Raw genomic sequence first — 20,437 nt, 5'->3', positions numbered from 1 at the left:
AATCACTTAAATTCCATTCACAAATAATTAGTTAAATCCACTTCTACGACTTTATTCTTAATTAAATTTCTTGAGTTTGAATTGCAAAGAAACCTTTGTTGGTTAGTAATTTTTTTATATATATACTCAATAGAAAAAATTCAAAAAAAAATATTTATTTTAATTCGTCTAAAAAGAATGTCATCTTGTTATAGTTAAAAATATTTTTTTAAAAAATTATTCTTAATAAAATAATTTATAAATCACACAAATATCTTAAAATTATTCTAGGCCATAAATTTTAAAAGCTTTTCTCTTTTTAAAAATAATAAGCCAACTCAAATGGTGCTAGATAATTGAAATAGATAATGTAATTTTTACATTTAAAATAAAATGTTGGATAAAAATATAAAAATAAAAAGTGAATATTATGTCAGGATAAGCTATATATATAGTGGTGATAAGCAGAAGAAGGAAATGGAAACGGCTCGGCTCGAGCTGAGCTGGCTAAAGAATTTGACACGTCAGCCTATCCCCATTAATTGAAATAATAATTTCTTATGGTAAATACTAAATACTTACCTAAATTAAATATTTATACTAAAATAAGTTAAATTTATTGTAATTATATGATTTATTGAGGTAAAATTGCTACTTTGAGTTGCTTCGGGGCTTTCGGAAACAACTTTTTTACCTTGAAGAGGCAGTAAAGGTCTGCTTACACTGTATCCTATCTAAATCTTACTTTGTTGGAATTCACCAGGCATGAGTCGTGGGTGTTCAGAAGATTCGAACACATATATCCATATTCAAAGCTTTAAGGTTTCGTCTGTAAATCAAAGTACTTAGCTAGGGTGCTTTTCTCCATCCTATATCAGTTTTTATACATATCTTACATAATTATACTTAATTTACATCAGATTTAATGAGTGTCGGATCACCTCAAATTAACATCACTAGATCCACCCCTGATGTTGTTGTTTGCTATTGTTTATTGAGGTGAAAGTGTATGTTAATTATCCATAGTTAAGTGTTGCGGGGTTGTTCAATATACGGGATAAGAATTATAATCTTGAAATAACTTTATTTCATGTTGAGGATAAAGTAATCTCACATGATATTCCTGTCCATGAGATATCCTCGTTTATCATGTTCTGTGCACCAAACGACCTCTATTGGAGTCTGTTGGTGCATTTTATTATTAAAATAAAAATATGAGAAAAGACATCTGTTTCCCCCTGAACTTGTTCTCCAAATTTACTTTAGCACTTAAACTTAACTTCTGTTTATTTACCTCCCTTAACATTTTTAAAGTGTATTTGTTTGACCCCTAACGCTGACGTGATATTTTTTTTAAAAAAAGGAGCGCGCTTATTTATTAAAAAAAAATAATTTCAGTAATCTTATATTTAAAATATAATTAAAAAAATTAAAAAAATTAAAATAAAATTAAAATAAAAAATGGACACTTTTTTCTCCTTTTTTTTTTTTTTTCCAAATCATCATCAACAACAACACTCAAACCTTCATTAATAACCTCAATTTTTTTTTCACTTTCCTCCATTAACACTACCACCCAAGAACAACTCTTTTCTTTAATTTTTTTCACTTTCCTCCACTAACACTACCCAAGAACAAACATGAAAACACTATAAAATAATTTTCTCTGTCGAACACCATCTCAACCTTCAATCCAACTCCCCCAAAATTTAGAAAAAAATTAAATTAAATTGATGATTTTATTTTTGAATCACTTATCATCAATGAGATTTCTTTTGATTTTTACTTTTGAATTTATTTATTAATAAGACAATTTGAAAAAATTAATTTTAACTTGATGAAAGTATTTTTGTGTTTGAATAAGAAAGAAGAGGGTGGGGATAGGGGGCTCGAAGGGAGAAAGAACTGGGGGTGGGGGTGGGGTAGGGGGGGCTAAAAGGGGAGAAAGAATGACGGGTGGGGGGAGGAGCTGGAAGGGGAGAAAGAACGGGGGGTAGCTGGGGGGTGGAGGACCGGAAGGGAAGAAGAGCGGGGGCGGGGGGGGGATTTTTTATTTAATATATATATATATATATATATATATATTAAAATAGTAAATATATATATTTTGCTTTTTAAAATAAAAATACATAAAAATAGTATGTGTGGGAGATTTTTTTTTAAATCCTAATTTTTTCTTACGTGGCAATGACTTGGCAATGACGTGGAACTGATTTGGCATTGACATAGCGCGTGTGTAATCCACTCTCCGTTGTGAGAGTGAAATTTAATTTTGAGGGGTGAAACAAATATACTTTAAAGATGTTAAGGGGGGTAAATAAATAAAAGTTAAGTTTAAGTGCTAATTGGAGGACAAGTTCACGGGGAAAAAAAGGATGTCTTTTCTCTAAAAATATTGAAGTAGATGATAATTGATGGACATAAGCGAAGAAAGTGGTGTCATTATATTTTGACAACTCTTGTAACTTTTAGTACTTTATTTGTCCATTATTCACCACATTATCATTTGATGTTAGTGGGTATAAATTGTGATAAAAGATGACCATTAGTTCTTGTAAAGAAAAAAATTCTAAGTCTATAACTATTTTCACTGCACAAAAGAGAGTTTTAATATGTTGAATGAAAGTGTTTTTGTGGTGGAACTTTAGACTCTTCAACTAACCCGGAGTTGCTCGAGTTGTACATCGTTTATAGACTGTTGTATCCTGAAGGGAATAAGTCAAGAGATATACTGCTGGATCGGTGTAGATTCTACCGTAGTGAGCTTGAATCTCCTCAAAGAAAGTGAGATATTCGAGCTTCAGCCAAGAAGATTTTTTATATTTTCAACTATAATTTAATTATTATGATATATTACACCAACAGAGTCTATATCCACGCTCATCTAAATTCATAATTATGGATATAGAGTATAAATAGTAAATTTGTAATTACAATTTTAATAATATTAAAATGAGTTTAGCATTAAGAATTTTAAAAGTATCCATAAAATCTCCTAGACTCACCGTTTGTATATGCTAACATGTGTCATGTGCAATCATTGGTAATTTTCTTTTTTTAACCTTTCCGTTATCCTAGTTTAAAACACAATTTATTTCAAGTTAGATTAATCTTTTTTATTTTAATATAAGTAATCATAAGATTATTTATACAAAACGTTTTGATATATCGAAATTATAGGAGTTTTGAATCGTAATTTTTTTACTTATCGAATTGGAGTACACTATTTATATATATATTAAAGAATTTATTTTAACATAAATACAGAATTGAGTCAAAGCTACTATCGTCTGTCCTGTAGCCAGGTACTTTGTTTACGCCACCATACTTCATCAAAGCTTTTTCATATTTAAAATTCAAAACTCCAAACTTTTAATTAAGGTAGAAGAATTCTATCTATCTTGCAATATATATATAGGTAACATATAGAGTAATGATATATTCTTATCTTCTCATGTGATTTGTGGTCCAATCCACAAACATTTTCAAGAGTTTATGACCAATCTCTTCTTGCCCTCATATGTGAAAAATAGAAAGAGAAGAATATAATTTGTCTGCTTATCATCATATCTATATCTATAAGCAAGCTGATTTAACCTTCTTGTAATTATAACATGGTTGAAAAATCTAAAAGGAAAAAAAAAAAACACAATCTAATTTGGTTGCACTAACAACCATAATGATGTGAAAAATGATTATTATCCAATTAAACTAAATGCTTGCCAAGCATTTTGACACTAGAAAATAAGTTACTTATTCCGTGTTAAATTATCTATCGTAGCTATTTTTAAAATTATAAATATCTCAATAGTTTAAAATTATAAATATCTCAATAAATATAAGTATTTAATAAAAAGTAAATTATGTTTAAGATCAAATGAGAGTAAAGTAGTTAGATACATCTCCTAGTTAGGGTTATTTTCACTTTTATCCCCTTTTTGTGCTATTTTTAAATGTGCCATTCGTACCAAATACCATAATTTATATTTTTATATTATAATATTTCACATGACTTTAATTTCTAAAAAAGCTCATGTTCCAAAGACTAACTTATTTGAAAAGCAAAACACAATTTAATATTCTAACTAATGTATTTTTAAGTAGCGTGTAAATAAAAAATACCACAGATCATTTGAGGTGGAGGGAATTATATCCTATAGACTTATTGGGTCCATAATATCATACATTTTCACAAGGAAAAAGGATACTTTATAGTAATTTTAAAAATAAATAGTCTAAGTTTGAAATTTTTTCAAAAATTGGCCAGTCGGATATGCTATTTTCACTTTATAGCAATTTCATAATTTGAGTTATTTTAGCCTACGTAGTTCATATATAATACTGATACAGTCTATATACAATACTGATGCAGTATTCAACTTGGGCAATTCGGCCCTTTTGAAAATATTTTAATTTTTTTTTGCTATAAATTTTTTAATTGATCAAATGTTCTGCTTTTTTTATTATTATTTAGAAATAATAATTAAATTATATAAATGATATAATTGTTAAATAGAACATGAACTACGTAGGCTAAAATGTATAGAAATTGTATAGTTCTATCATATATATATATATATATATATGTGTGTGTGTGTGTGTGTAAAATATATATAAAAAATATATAGAAAGTGTATGAAAATTATTTAATTATTGTATAAATCGCTTTAAAAAAGTACAGTTATTGTATAAATTGTGTATTAAAACTGTATAATTTTCGTATAGAATATTTATATGTATAAGATTCATATAGAAACTGTATAGAATGTGTATAAAAACTGTATAGAACAAGCCAGTAAATTGAAATGATTAGAAAGTGAAATTTAAATTTCAGGACTATTTTCATGGAAATAATTTAATTTGAATTGTGTCTTTTTCACAAAACAAATTTATGTCTTGTTTGACTCTTGTTTCTTTTTATATATGTTTTTTTAATTACTTTTTTTTTTTTATTTTGTATTAGTAGTAATTTCACATCAATTTTTTCAATCAAAGAAATTAAACGTTACTCTACAGTCTACGTATAGTTTCTAGTACTGTTAGGTGGGACATTGTCCTAACGTTCCTTTGTTCTTAGCTTATAAAATTTAATTTATGTTTTCATAGATCAAAAACTATATAGTAATTAATTACATGGTATTATTATCAGAAACAAATATAGTATTTTCATTATGAACTCAACCTATTATAACATTTTTCTTGGCAGTTCAAAAGGTACAATAGGTCGTTCGATAATAAAACCCTCAATATCGAACTCGTTTAAGTTTAAATTTTGAATTCGCCTCGAATAGTTATGAGATTTACACAACTTTAGATTGATGGCAATGAAATTTCATTTTCAAAACTCTCATTCAAGAAAGTCATGTTAATTGGTTGATGGGAGAAAAAATTGGCATTTCTTTTGGGTTGTGACATCTAGGGGACATGCAAGTGGGAATTTAGCTGTAATATTCTACTAGCTTCTCATCATATTGTAAAATAAAATTTTAAAAAATATATAGGAGCCCACCATAGGCAACAAAAAAGTAAGTCCTAGATCATTGAAAAATCAACCAATTGCTTCTATATATAATTTTCTGATTTCTCAATATTCGATATTCATATTGAAATTATATAAATTTTAATTCGCTTAGAGAAATCTTACATTGAGGATAATTTTTTTTCTCTTTGAGAAACGCGGCTTCGTATTCAGAATTTGAACTCGATACTTCTCCAGATAGATAATTGTTTCTATACATTGCTATAGGGCCAGGGGCGGAGCTATATTTAGAATAGGGGTTCATCCGAACCTCCTTCGATGAAAATAATAATATATATGTGACTAAAATTATTTTTTATGTATATATTAGATGTCGAACGTCCTTCGATTAACTCGTATATTCACTTGTGAACCCCTTGATAAAAATCCTGATTCCGCCACGGTGCAGGCTAAGTGTGGCCATATATGGGGGATTGAAGAAACAAAATGGAATTTTTCACTTTTATAATGTAGACAACATGTGTTAGTGTGAGTTGAAGTTTTCAGTTTTCTTCCATTGTCTCAAAGAGAAACCCCACAAGAAAAAAGGGGAATTGATGAGTTGTGTGCATGTGAGTTTACTTAGACTTTGTTTCAAGAAAAAAACATATAAAAGTTTCAAGGAAAAAACAAAATATTTGAACTGTGACAATTGCTTGGTTTCAAGGTGGACATAAAATTGCAAAGGAAAAGCTGTCCATATGGCCACTTCATTGAAAAAATATATATAGATATATGAAAAATTCTTTAGTGTATAAAACTATTGTCAACTATGTCCTCAAATTTTCTTATATGTTAGGTATTTTTAGATGGAGTGGTCTTTCAGAATTAATAGTCGCATCTATGACCTCCAACTCATATATTCTACGCATTCAATAGATTAAGGTTGTCATTGTAGAATTATACTTATAGTTACGTCGTTAAGGTGTATGGATCTGATCGTCTAGATATTGACATTTCGTGCACATCTTTTAGGAGAATTCAATTTCATGGGGTGCAAATTAGACACGTCAGGTTTGACAATTGTTACACGTATCATTTACGCAGATCATTATATGCGACAAGAAATTTTGCTATTTTGAAATAGTTAGAGTTACAGTTATTATTATTTACTGCGCTTTCATATATATATATATATATATACTTGAACTGGTATGGGAAGAGGAGGATCTTCTTGTAGTTGATAAGATTGAGATCAAAAAGTATGGGACATATTAATTAGAGTTTCTGATCCTGCACAAAAGTATGTGTATAAATCCCCCATAACATATTTTTATTTTATAGTATATACTACATCTTTCTATGATTTAATCATTATGTGCTATCAAATACAAAAACTTTGATAAAGCACCTTAGCTTCTTGGGTTTTGGAGATAACATATCCACTATAACATAATCCATGCAAAGATACCAACAAAAAAGTAATTGGTTCTCAAAATTCTATTATTGTCATATCTTATTAAAAGAGTAGCTCGATGCATTAAGTATTTCTCATTCACGTAAATTTTATCGACTGATTTCATGCCTTTGACGAATCAAAAATCTAGATATAAGAAGAAAACTTTAATATTTTTTAAAGGAACCTCTTCAACTTTAACTTAGCGCTATTATATTTTGGAAGCGCTTCGAATCTAGACATATGAAGAAAACTTTAAACGTTGCTCAAAGGCACCCCTTCAACTTTAACTTACCGCTATCATATTTTGGTAGTGCTTCGATAAATTCTCACCTAACTCTAATCTCACGTGTAAACAAAGTTACAAAATCAAGGCAATTTTAGGGTAAATTTTTCTCATGGTGACATCATTAATGTTAAAAAATTGTTTTAAGTTTGATTAATTTGTACTCGAGATATTAATTAATTAATTAATTAAGCAAGAAATTAAACACTTTTTAATCAGTATTTTTCAAAAATGGAACAGTTCTAGAAGGCCTCCAAGAGAACAGCTAGTCAATTTACACAATCAGCCAAAATTTTAAACTTGTTATTGATCATTACTTTTTCAACAAGTATATAAAAACTGACAAAATTTAAAACACAATTTTAATTAAAAGTTACTTTATATATTTTCTCTCACACCATAGAAATGACTGTCATCTAATGGTCCAATATTCTTGCTTCCCCATGTGACTTTGCTAATCTTGAAATTAATTAAGATCATAATTTATTAATAACCTATCCCATTAAATAAAAATGTGCCATATTTAGTTATTTACTAGGAAGATATAGATAACTAAATGTGGACTTTAATGCTTAAAAATCAATTAAGTGGCATGGGTGTTGTGGTTGTTTGCTTCTTCATAATCATATTAAGACATGGAGAAAGTACTAGACTAATTGATTTAAATGAAAAATCATTTATTAGTTAGTTAGAGAGTCCAAATTAATTATGTTCTAACATAATTAATATGATCAAGACAAACCTCGTGATTAATCTTGCCTCTAAACACCTCATGTTATATTGACTAAAATTGGTCCCCATTAATAATTTTTTCTAAAAAAAAAATAAAATTCCCACCCGACATCCGGTACCAGCATTGAAGCTCGACTAATTCAATTTGCATCAGGAAGTCCCACTATGGGGGTAAAACGCTTCCTATCAAAGACGACTTCATTCCCAAGGTTAAGTATTAAAAAGTACTTACCACTCCACCAAACCTTTTGTGGTAAGTAATTGTCACATATCAAATTTAAGGCATCAATTTAGGGCAGTTCAATAGATTTTCCTTAATTCATTTTCTGACTGAATTAATCAAAAATCTTCGTAAGAATTGCTAGGCGATACGAATCTAAATTAGTTGGGACTCAAAACGGATACTGAATCACCAAATGTGAAACACATACACAAAAGAAAAAAAACAACATAATATCGAAGTTTAGTAGAGAAGAATTCATCAGTACTAACTTAATTTTCTCTAATGAACAAACTTTATTTTATAGTTAAAGGGCTATTTTGATCCAAAGTTTAGAAGCATTTTAATACATGAAAATTGATCAAATTAACATTGATGTCTAATAGTTACCAAAAAAAAAACATATTGATGTGTCATACATGTTGCATGAATCACATGGATAGTATTGGAATAAATATTTATACATACAGTATATTTCCAGAAGACAATGATAGATAGCTAAGTTTTGAGTTTAATTTTCAAAAGTGAAAGTGACTGTCACACAGTCACACAAAAGAGAAAATAAAAGTAGCAACAAAATAAAGAACACATTTTTTCCATTTAATTTAGAAAGTAGGAAAAGAGAGTTATCTTTTTGTTTCTAGGGTAGATGATATGGCCATGTGTAATTTTTTTATTTTTACTTTTTGCAACTTCAGGAAAGTTACCGTGATTATTCTTTGAGTGTGCATGAGGTAAATCTATTTCTGGTTAATAGCTCAGAAGATGTTCGATGTGATAAGCTCGACTGAAAAGACATTGACAGAGAGAATTGATCTCTGACGTCTCTTACAAGATATATAGCCGTCTGATACACCAACTCAACTATTCTTACGAATACCTATGAATAATTATTCAAAGAATCAAAAACTAGAAAAAGAAAAAGAGAAATAAATATAAAATGGAAAAGTAACAAATGGGGAAAAAAAGATTTTTGATGAAAAAGTGGGCTTTTTAGAGTGTAGACCCCTTAATGGTAGGCAACTTTCCTTTCAATGCTTTATTTCTTTTTCTATTTTGTGAGTGCTGTCTAAAAGGAAAAAAAAACACTTGGAAAAGTAAAAGGAAAAGTAGAAAATTGATGAGTTAATATAATATTTTAAAAAATAAATAAATATAAAGTAATTATAGAATTAATAAGTTTGAGTATTGCAAAATCAAGTTGTTATCATCTTAGGTAAAACCAAGTTCCACACACATACATAATTTGACTTACTTTTATTGATCTAAATTCAATCTAATCTGTCCATTTGACATTCTTATTGGCGCAAAAGAGGACATTAATTGTGTATGGTTGAAGCTAAAAGAGTATCAATCTTAGTATCTCTGCATTTAAATTTCCTAAAATCTCATTAATCGTGCATGATTAAAGCTAGAAGAGTATCGATCTTAGTATCTCTGCGTTTAAATTTCCTAAAATCTTATGCTTGATTGGATAATTTGATATCAAATTCGAAATTTATTTCTTAGATTATGTTGAATTGCATTGAATCTATTTTTGATGTTAAAGCAAAACACTTATAAAATTACAAAACTTCACAAAAAATTGAATAACTTGATAGAAAGTCTAAGTAGGTGTTTGACCTTGAAAAATATTCACCTCAAATAAATATTTACAACGGCTTCACTAAGGTAAATCACCTACTAATCTATTGTTTCATTTTTTTCTGAAGTTTTAATATATGGTTCTCAAAATTTCCAAAAATATTGCCGGATCCTCCAAAATGCGCCAATTTTGAAAGATTCGACACATATCCAACGATATTTTTGAAGAGTCCGAGGATAATATTGGAGAATGCACCAATTGATCTTTTATTAAACCTGTCATGGATCAAAGAGAGTCATGATTAGAGATTTGTTGATCAACAATAAAACAAATACATGAAAGATAAATATATAAGTGAGTTTTTTTTCTTTGAAAATGATAATGAAATATATAAGTGAATTTTGTGATCATCTAAATCCTTGTTGCCTTATAATAATTTATATGATATAGGGTGTACATACTTATTTATGTGATATAGAGTGTTGATAAATATAAAATTACCATATGCAAAACAAAAATTTTGATACTTCGATTTTGGTATTATGATACTTGATATGCGATATTGTATTTGATATTTATAGAAAAATAATACCGAAATACCAAAAACCATATAGAAAAACTTAACATGTGAAAATTTATATACATTGCATTATTATAATACAGATTATTCAAACATATGTTTCGTTCGCGCCAACATTGGATAAATTTCATCATTTCACACCATTGTAAAAGTAATAATTCTTCATTATATGTAAGTCAGATTATGGTTATCGACTTATTGTACTATACGAAATCAAAATGGAACCTAAAAATACTGAACCATACCGATTTTCTTTTTTTTTGGTGTGGCAACGATAGAACATTTGTAAAAAAATCGTAAAATACAACAGAAGATTCTAATATAATGGTACAATAAAGCTCGAAACTTTGGCTTAAACTCTATATTTGTATTAAAAAAAAAGTTTGTTTAATGTAAAAACAATCTATCCAGAACCTAGTAAGTAAAAACAACTGTGGTCTAGTATTCATAAACTAAAAATCCTGCTCCACCACCGACAAAATTCTGCCTGATATAGAAAAGCTCAGACAATAGTACCTTTAAGTTGAATGCAGCCTGTCCTGAAGTTCTTGCACCAGAAAACTCCTGTTACATATTGCAAGCTCAATAGTATGTTCTTATATAACTATTAACGAATCAAAATTGACAACAATTTTTCGTATAATTTAGATGAGCCTGAATACGTTGATAATAGTTTCGATTGTGTAATGATAACCCAGGCTAGTGTTGGCAAAATGAGCACATATTTGACCCAACGCGTCCATTTGCCACTGGTCTGACTCATACACTACGGGCTAGTATTGGCAAAATGAGCACATATTTGTCCCAACCCGTCCATTTGCCACTAGTCTGACTCATACGCTACGGGCTAGTGTTGGCAAAATGAGCACATATTTGACCCAACCCGTCCATTTGCCACTAGTCCGACTCATACACTACGGGCTAGTATTGGCAAAATGAGCACATATTTGTCCCAACCCGTCCATTTGCCACTAGTCTGACTCATATACTACGGGCTAGTTATGGCAAAATGAGCACATATTTGACCAACCCGCCCATTTGCCACTGGTCTGACTCATATGCTACAGGCTAGTTTTGGCAAAATGAGCACTTATTTGACCCAACCCGTTCATTTGCCACTGGTCTGACTCATACGCTACAGTCTAGTGTCGGCAAAATGAGGACATATTTGACCCAACCCGTCCATTTGCCGCTGGTCTGACTCATACGCTACGTGCTAGTGTCGGCAAAATGAGCCCATATTTGACCCAACCCGTCCATTTGCCGCTGGTCTGACTCATATGCTATGGGCTAGTGTCGGCAAAATGAGCACATATTTGACCCAACCCGTCCATGTGCCACTAGTCTGTCTCACACGATAAGAGGGAAACGAAGGAATTCACTTACTTATTTCAGTATTAGTAAAGGCCAAGAATCTTCCACCAGCCAACTCCAACTACTGCCCATATGATTATATTCATTATAGCTATGATGATGCCTAGTTTGAAGACATCGCGTAGTTCCACATAACCAGCTGCCAAAGAAGGGCATCGAAAATGAGATCAATTTCGAATTCCTCAAAATAAATGAAGAGGAAATAGTTATCGAAATATTGAATGCAGATGAACAAGAAAGAAACTGAAATGCTGATACCACTCTTACTGCATTTTCCGTTTATTTGGATGAAAAAAGAATCAAGAAGTTGCAGCACATTCCAAAAACAGAACTGGCATTTTGATTCCACGTATTCTATGTCATTGCACGTAAAAGAGATATGCTTCGATTAAATTACCTCCATAGTATACTGCAGCTTGACCGCTACTGTAATGTGTCAACGCGCCAAAAAGATTAGTGTTGTATCCCAAAACCAGTGCAGCAAAGAGACCGGGAGCTTTTGATGCCAAGCACATTCCGAGAAATGCTGAGTACAATGCTGCAACATGACCAGTCTGACTAGCAAACAAGTAGTGGATGAAGAAATATGCTGCTTGAAGGATACAAAATGCCCCGGACCAATGTAGTGAAAGAGAACCGAGGAAGTGAGCCACACCCTTCGACATCCAATCAACAACTCCCAAAGTTGTTAATTGTGTCGCCATGCCTATTAAAACCCCGAACCAAGCTAAGGTATCCCATGCAGATTTTTCACTCAAGCAATCATTCCAGTCAAGTACTCCTAAAGCCAAAAGTAACGACAATCCCAGCATTGCTGCGATAACACTTGCTAGCTTGAGAGCCTCTCTGCACAAAAAAATAAAAGTTGGTGCCATTATCGAGCATTAGCTACAAGCCGAAATGGATTAATAGAAAGAAGAAAGGTGCAACATCAGCAATATGTTCAAGAGTCGGGACATGCAAGAAACAGTCCCTTCTTTCAGTATCGATCATGAGTGAATAGAAATGTTCAACACGTGACAACAATAATCCAAGAAAATATTCTTCAATCAAACAGTAGATAGTATGAACAATAACATTTATGCCTCAATCCCAAGCAAGTTTGAGATTGACTAAATAAATTCTCACTAACCATGTCGCTCCATTTAGACTCATTTGAGACCAATATTATACAAAATAAAACAAAAGCAAGTAGGAGTTCTCTATATTTTCTGTTACAAAGTTAAACAGTATCTGTTGTAGAAAATCACACATACTAAAACAAGCTTATGAACAGATAGGCATACTAGAGAAATATTCAAGTAAAAGGGTATATATGGATAAATATATTTCACTTATCGAGATGATTGTAAGACTTAAGACCAAAGTATCATAATCTAGAGGGGATGGGATGTCCCTCTTTCATCTGAATCGAAACTTATTCATCCATAGATAAACTTAAATCTAGAGCATAAACATGCCAATTCATATATTCTTGCCTGAATGTTATGTTATCCAAGACGCTATCAGAATGTTCGACAGCAGCATTGATCGTTCGTAATCAATTTTTATGTTGATGAACAAATCAACATTTCACTCTGGTCATGAGCAGAGGGATATGATGAAGATTGTATCAAGTATAAACAAACCAAAAACTCTTAATAATTAGTCTATCTCGCTGATTATCGACTTGGATTAGAACACTAGAGATATTTGGTGCACCTTCCAATCTAGGCATAGTACATTCATCTGTCTGTGCCTTTATGCTTCATTAGGGATAAGAATTGCATTTCAAGTGTCAGCGAAATTCACAAAATAAAGAAATGGGCATTGAGTCCAACCCAAACACAAAAGCTAGTTCACAAGATGATAGATGTCTGACCTTAAACAAAGACAATATCCATTTTCTCGACCAATGTGGAAACTTGACACTCCCTTTCCCCCATGTTCCCCAGCGCAGGACAATATAACATAAGGATCCAACATTAGATAAACCAGGGAGGTGATTAGGCATGACATGGAGTAGCTACAACTTACTGAGGAGATGACCCTAGAGAGGAAGGTGTGGAGGTCGCGGATAAGGGTACAAGACTAGTGTGAGTGTGTGGGTTGTAGCAAGGTGTTAGGAGAGCGCTTGTGTAGCCGGGTTAGTAATCCTATGACTGTGTCCATGAGTAGGAGCCTCTAGTCAAGAGATTTTGGGTGTGGTGGGTGTCTTTGGTCTGTGAGTGTATGTTACTACTAGGTGGGTGCCCAATTTCTTAATTCTTAATTGCTCGTATTTCTTTTATTTCGTACTTCTCTGACATCTATGTTTATTATTTCTTTTTCCATATTTCTGTTATGCCATCCATCCTGCTGCATGTTTCATTACGACCTTGTGTACTGTTCTTTATCTTGAGCCAGGGGCCTACCGGAAACAGCCTCTCTACTTCTTCGGAGGTAGCAGTATGGACTGCGTACATTTTACCCTCCCCAGACCTCACTTTGTGGGAATACACTGGGTTTGTTGTTGTTGCTGTATTGTAAACAAGATGTAGTTTGTTCTTCACTCGGCTCTGTCTTCATTCCTCTCCTGCAACAACAACAATATACCCGGTGTAATCTCACAAGTGGGGTCTAGGGAGAGTAGAGTATACACGGACCTTTGCCTACCTCATGGAGGTAGAGAGGCTGTTTCAGAAAGACCCCAATAATGAAGAAATTTAGTGTACTTGAGTACGGCAAATCAAAATAGTTACCAACTAGGAAATAGAGTAATAAAGAAAACTTGGCAACTAATACGGAAAAGAATAGTAACAATGTCATATGCTAACAGATATCAAAAAGCAAGAAACTAGATGAATAACTCTAATACTACGACACACAGTGCTCCAGACTATCACCAAGCCTAATTCCACTGAAAATCACGACAACCCCCAACTACCTGCTAACCTTCTACCCTAATCCACGACCTCCATACCTCTTATCTAAGGTCATATTCATATTCTCAGTGAGCTGCAGCTGCATCTAATTAAGGCTTGTTGTTAATTCCAATTACTTCCCTCTATTCCATGATTCCTCTCTTCTTGGACTTGTCCCAACCCAAAATCTAGCTCATAAAATTGCTCAGAACCATATAACTCGCAACCAACGTGGGGCACTTAAAACGGATATCTTTGAGACAGATATAAAAGAAACAGTACACAACCAAAAGGAATATCGAACACATCCAAAGAAAAACATAGTAGTATATAACTTTCTTGAACATACCCTGCAATCCATAACCCAACAGTTAAAAGCATTACTATCAACATCAACCACTGATCTCTTTTGATTTTACCCATCTGTTCCAGCCTCCTTTTAGCCATTATTGGAGCATCTGGTGTATCCTTCATCTCTGGAGGGAAAATCTTGTATAGTACAACTGGAGTTACCATAATAGACACAACTGCTGGTAAACAAGCAACCTTGAGCCAAGTGACCCATTTACTTGGTATTTTTACACCTAATCCCTCAGCTAACTTCAGACACAACAGGTTTTGTGCAGCAGCTGTTAGGAACAAGGCACTTGAGCTACTAGCAGTCTGTAATATACATCACAAAATGAATTGCATTAACGAGAAGAAGATGATAAGTTGCTCGGACTCTTCAAAAATGTTGCAACAGCCATGTGAGATCCTCCAAAAATGCACTACGTTTGACGGATCCGACACGCACGCAATAACATTTTTTAAGAGTCAGAAACATGTAACATGCATAATATCAAAGGTTCTTGTCAAGTACTTTTTTCACTTTCTGAAAAACAGTTTCTGCTACTGGTAAAAAAAACTCATTTTTTCTTAAACATTTGGTCAAACACCTAAACTTTTCCGATATAGGTATTTTTTTTACTTATGAAGCTTTTAGCCAAACAAGCTATAAGAAACAGAAATGTAGAAGCCCTTTATAAAATACTGTAGAGTTGCTATTACCAATTATGTACATGATCATAGGTAGTTATATATTGTTACATGTGAATATCTTTTGGGTGATCCAAAAGGTATAATAAAATTATGGATTTTTTATTCCTATATCAGGTCACTAAAATACATTGATTACTAGTTTTAGGAAGCAGGGGGAGCAGAAAAAAGTGTGTCGGCTGCTCAAGTCCTTATATGGACTTAAGCAAGCTGCTGCACTGTTAAATGCTGGATTTACCCAAAGTGTTCATGATTATTCCTTGTTTATCTTGAGAAAGAAGGAAGGGATGGTCCTCACTTTGGTATATGGGGATGACTTACTCATCACAGGTGACAATGCAGAATTAATTGCAGAGGTTAAGCAGTTTAAGTCGAAGGACTTAGGTGAACTTAAATTTTTCTTGGGAATTGAGATTCTCAGATCCAAACCTGGTGTTATTTTAAATTAGAGGAAGTATGTATTGGAGCTCATTTCTGACATGGGGCTCAGTGGTGCTAAACATGTGACTACACCTTTAGAGCTCAACTATAAGTTGACTACATTAGAATATGATCAAGCTACCGGTTTTAGTGGAGATGATCCCATTAGTGACATTGGTTCCTATCAAAGACTAGTGGAAAAGCTTATGTATGCCACTATCACCAGGCCTGACATCAGTTATACAGTTCAGACTCTTAATCAGTTCATGCAATCACCCAAACAGTCTCATTGGGAAGCTGCAGTTAGAGTTGTCAGATATCTTAAACGTACTATTGGTCAAGGTGTGTGGCTCCAAGCTAAGGCTGCAACTGAGTTGACATGCATGTCCTAATACAAGGAGGTCTTTTACTGGTTATGTAATCAAGTTTGGGGAGTCTTTTATTTCCTGGAAATCCAAGAAGCAACAGACAGTATCAAGGAGTTCTGCAAAGGTTGAATACAGAAGTATGGCCTCTGCTGTAGCTGAGTTTACTTGGTTGCTTGGCTTGTTTAAAGAATTGGTTGTGTCTATCCAATTACCTGTTGCAGTTTTAAGTGACAGCAAGTCGGCTATGCAGCTTGCAGCTAATCCCGTCTTTCATGAACGAACTAAGCATATTGAGATCGACTGTCACTTCATCAGAGACAAGATCAAGTCTGGCATGATTCATACCATATATGTTCCTACTCAACATCAAGTGGCAAACTTACTGACTAAAGGTTTAGGACATTCTCAGCATCAACACCTTATTAGCAAGCCGGGAGTGCTCAACATTTTGCACCCTCCAGCTTGAGGGGGAGTATTACAGTTTATGGACTGTCCACGTGGATAGTTAGTTAGTCAATTTCCCAATTAGTTACTAATCCTGTGACTGATTGGTAGTTAAGTAGTGAGCATAGAAGTTAGTGAAGATGTGGTAACGTACAACTGTATTGCCAGTTGTCATCGAGATATTTTTCTTTCTTCTTCTGCATCTTCACTACACCTCTATATATAGAAGGTTGATGTACAAGAGAGAGTAGATTAGATATTTTTCTCAATACAAATTACAGTTTCCAGCTTCTTCTCTATTCTCCTCTGTTAAGAGTTCATCATTGTTGCAGAGTTGAGCTTTTCAAGCTCACATTTTATCATATATAATAGGTATATGCGTCGGGTTCAGAAGAGCCGGACCACAATGGTCTATTGTTTGCATGCAGCGTCGCCTTGCATTTCTACAAGGAACTGTTTACATGGCTTGAACAACTCATGACACCCGGGTCACGTGACAACAACTTTACCAGTCTTCTGATGACTGACGATATATATAACTTAAATGTAAATGCTGACCTGAATCTGAGATTGAACAAGATAGGCCCCAAGCTTCTTAGCAGAACCATCTTTTGGGTGACTTTCAGCAGTGACAGCCAATGACTTAATTATTGGCAAAAAAATACCACCAGCCCTTGCAGTTGTACTTGGTATTGCTGGAGAAATTGCTGCCTCACTCAAAACTAGTCCATAAGACAATCCCAATGTATTTTTCCCAAGCCAACTTACAAAATATAGAGCAATTCTATCACCAAGTCCAGTCTTAATAAACCCTCTTGAGAAAAAAAATGATGCAACAATTAACCAAATGACTTCGTTAGTGAAAGCAGAAAATGCCGCTGCAAATGTTAGAGTTTTAGTGACAACAGTGACCGTTAGACAAACAAAAGCCCATGCACCCACGGGCAACGGGCCTAGTACAAGGCCCGCGATAGTTGCAAGGAAGATAGCTAGCAGTTGCCATGCCTTAGTGGTGAGTTGGTGAGGTTTGGGGACCGCGAAACGGAAAACTAGGCCTATTATTATGGATATGGCTAGTGGGATTGGCTTTGCACCTTTCCATGATGGAAATGAGAAGCGCCGGCGGCGAGGAGGAGGGCGGGTGGTGGTAGGAAGTTCAGAACTTGGATTTGACATCGAGTCACCAACTGCCTGCATTCATATATAGAGACGGATTCAGAATGATAACTTAATGAATGCATAAAATAAACAGTTAAGCAGTAGTATATAGTTTGAGATGAAAGTAACGAAGATTACACTTACTTATACTATTATAATATGCATGTGACACCAAAACTAGGGGTGGGAGTAGCAAAGAAGAAAATAATGAAAAAACTTATTACTTATAACTTATGATTCTACAATCTCCCTATGACACCAAAATTAGAAAGAAAAACAATAAAATGAAGAATAAATTAGCATGTAAAGATTCAATGATTTAATTAAAGAATATACAGTACAACGATTCGAGAGAAAGTAACAGTATCTACTCGAGGAAGCAAAGAAGTTCAATTCATGCATTAACACAAAAACCAATAGCAACACAAAGCCTCATACCTTAACTTTAATTCATGCATTAATATAAAAATAATCGCGCTTTCTTACCTTAACTGAATTTATCGAAACTGCATAATAAAACTCATCACTCTTGAAGCCAAGAGAAAAAAACTTTTATTTTCTGAACATTTCACTATTGAATAATTCACTCTCAAGTTATACATTATCAAGCCAAGTATAATGCTGGTTGTCTATTTGTGCATATGGACTATGATTATAGTGGCTATTGGCAAGTGGTGAGAGGGAGAAATTTTGAGATATAAATGGAAAGGGAAAAGTGGAGGGAATAGAAAGTGGGGACAATGATATCTTTTTGAATTGGATTTTGTGTGATAACGATTAATATTTTAAAATATATATTTTTTTACGTGATAAAAAATTATAAATTATAATTTTTTTATATAATTTTTAAATGTTTAAATTTTAAAATATTAAATTTAATGTTAAAAATTAATCAAATTATTTTTTGATAAATGAAACGTGACAACTAATTTAGCACGAAGGGAGCAAGTTTTATGCTTTTAATTATTAAGTCACTTTTAATTATGAAGTCACTTTAACCAAGGAAAAAGGAAATTGGATAATTTTGGTTGATTGAAAAGGACAATAGAAGGCTAACATATGGAAATATGTGACATGTTAGTATTACATACCCGTGACCATACTTTTATTCTCTGCCTTTTTACCTGTCTTTGGTATTTTTTTATTTTTTTTTAGAGTATTTTAATTTACGTGATACATTTTAAATTTCGAAATTTAATTAGTCTAAGGTTTAATTTTAACGGGAAGCTTTAAATTGAATTCTTTTTATATTCATTTACTAGCTTTTCGATATACAAAATTACTATCAATGAATTATTACTATCAAATAAAGTATGAAAAATCAATAAAAGATAGAAAATTGGAACCTGATTCAAGATACGAATAATTTGGTTTTAAGATTAGCTTTCACTCTCCCAAAATTCAAAATCCTTGAAAACCTGAAAACAAATTCAAAAAGAATACACTGTTTATATAGTATACTTGTCTCATTTTCTCTCTTAAAACTGTGTATCATAAATTGATTTTGATCCTATATATAAAGAATGAAAATTAAAGAATAAAAACTCAAAACAAATAAAGAAACACAATGAATAAGAAACTGTCTTTTTGTTTGTGATTAGTGATGAGTGTGTGGTAAAATAGTTAAAAGGATTAATAAAAAGTGGAGGATAGTTAAAAGGATAAATATAAAGTAAATATTATTCCCATTTTGTAGTTTTTTACTCAACGACCCCCTTTGCCCATAATTGATTTTTAGCCGATAAATAATGAAGATTGAAGAATAAAAAATCAAAGAAAATAAAAGGAAACACAATGAATGAGAAACCTATTTTTGTATTTGGTAAGCGATAAGTGTTGATCAAAAGTTCAAAGGCAAAGGTCAAAATTGACATCACCTTAAACTTGTCCTCAAAATTTATTTAGATTCCTTAACTAAAGTTTGTATCTATCAGATCTCTTAAGTGCTAAAATTGATACCTATCAGGCGCAAAATGCTGATTTGAGGCACGTGAACAGTAAATTAAATAATATTTTAATTTTTTTAATTAAAAAATTTATATTTAAATCATTTTATTAATATTATTTTTAAGTATTATAATTTCTTAATAAAAAAAAATAAAAAAAGCATCCCGACCCCTTTCATCATCTTCTTCACCCCCGCCCCCTTCATCATCTTCTTCGCAACCCCCGCCCCCCATTCATCATCTTCTTCACAACCCTCCATCATCAGCGTCTTCCTTTGCAAACCACGATTTCAATCATCATCTTCTTTAGCTATTTTCGGATACATTTTTCAGCGAGACTCGCTGGAAAATTAACTTCAAAATTTCAAGATTGTTCGAAATTACATATTTATGAACTTAAATAACTCAAATCTAATAAAATGGGAAATAATTTTCTTACAAAAAAAATGAAGAAATTGATATCCTTGATGAAGAAAGTATCATGAGAACTTTACTTTTTTTTTTTTTTTAA

The 20,437-nt window shown here is 32.4% G+C and overlaps 1 protein-coding gene across 9 annotated transcripts in view; it reads right to left on the bottom strand.

Moving 5' to 3' along the window:
- Positions 1–9,705: 9,705 nt before the first annotated feature.
- LOC107851482 (dicarboxylate transporter 2, chloroplastic) overlaps positions 9,706–20,437 on the bottom strand; it is a 15,311-nt gene continuing 4,579 nt past the window's right edge. For 4 of the 9 annotated variants that reach the window (XR_001669035.2, XR_001669034.2, XR_001669039.2 and 1 more), the window contains 6 exons: positions 17,381–18,013; positions 14,902–15,215; positions 12,068–12,516; positions 11,683–11,809; positions 10,813–10,860; positions 9,706–9,991 (listed from right to left, as the gene is read on the bottom strand). Coding sequence is in view for 1 of the 9 variants with exons in the window: in XM_016696519.2 (XP_016552005.1) it covers positions 11,694–11,809; positions 12,068–12,516; positions 14,902–15,215; positions 17,381–18,013 (1,512 nt within the window). In the remaining 8 variants the exon portion in view is untranslated. Of the gene's footprint in view, positions 9,992–10,642; positions 10,861–11,682; positions 11,810–12,067; positions 12,517–14,901; positions 15,216–17,380; positions 18,014–18,466; positions 18,656–19,326; positions 19,399–20,437 lie in introns of those variants that run through there. The other 5 variants (XR_001669036.2, XR_001669038.2, XR_001669037.2 and 2 more) reach the window with 3 other exon arrangements.

This window comes from Capsicum annuum, chromosome 12, assembly GCF_002878395.1.
Source record: "Capsicum annuum cultivar UCD-10X-F1 chromosome 12, UCD10Xv1.1, whole genome shotgun sequence".
Classification (NCBI taxonomy): Eukaryota; Viridiplantae; Streptophyta; class Magnoliopsida; order Solanales; family Solanaceae; genus Capsicum; species Capsicum annuum.
The sequence above is the reverse complement of the archived record's forward strand: the minus strand, read 5'-3'. Positions and strand labels throughout refer to the sequence as shown.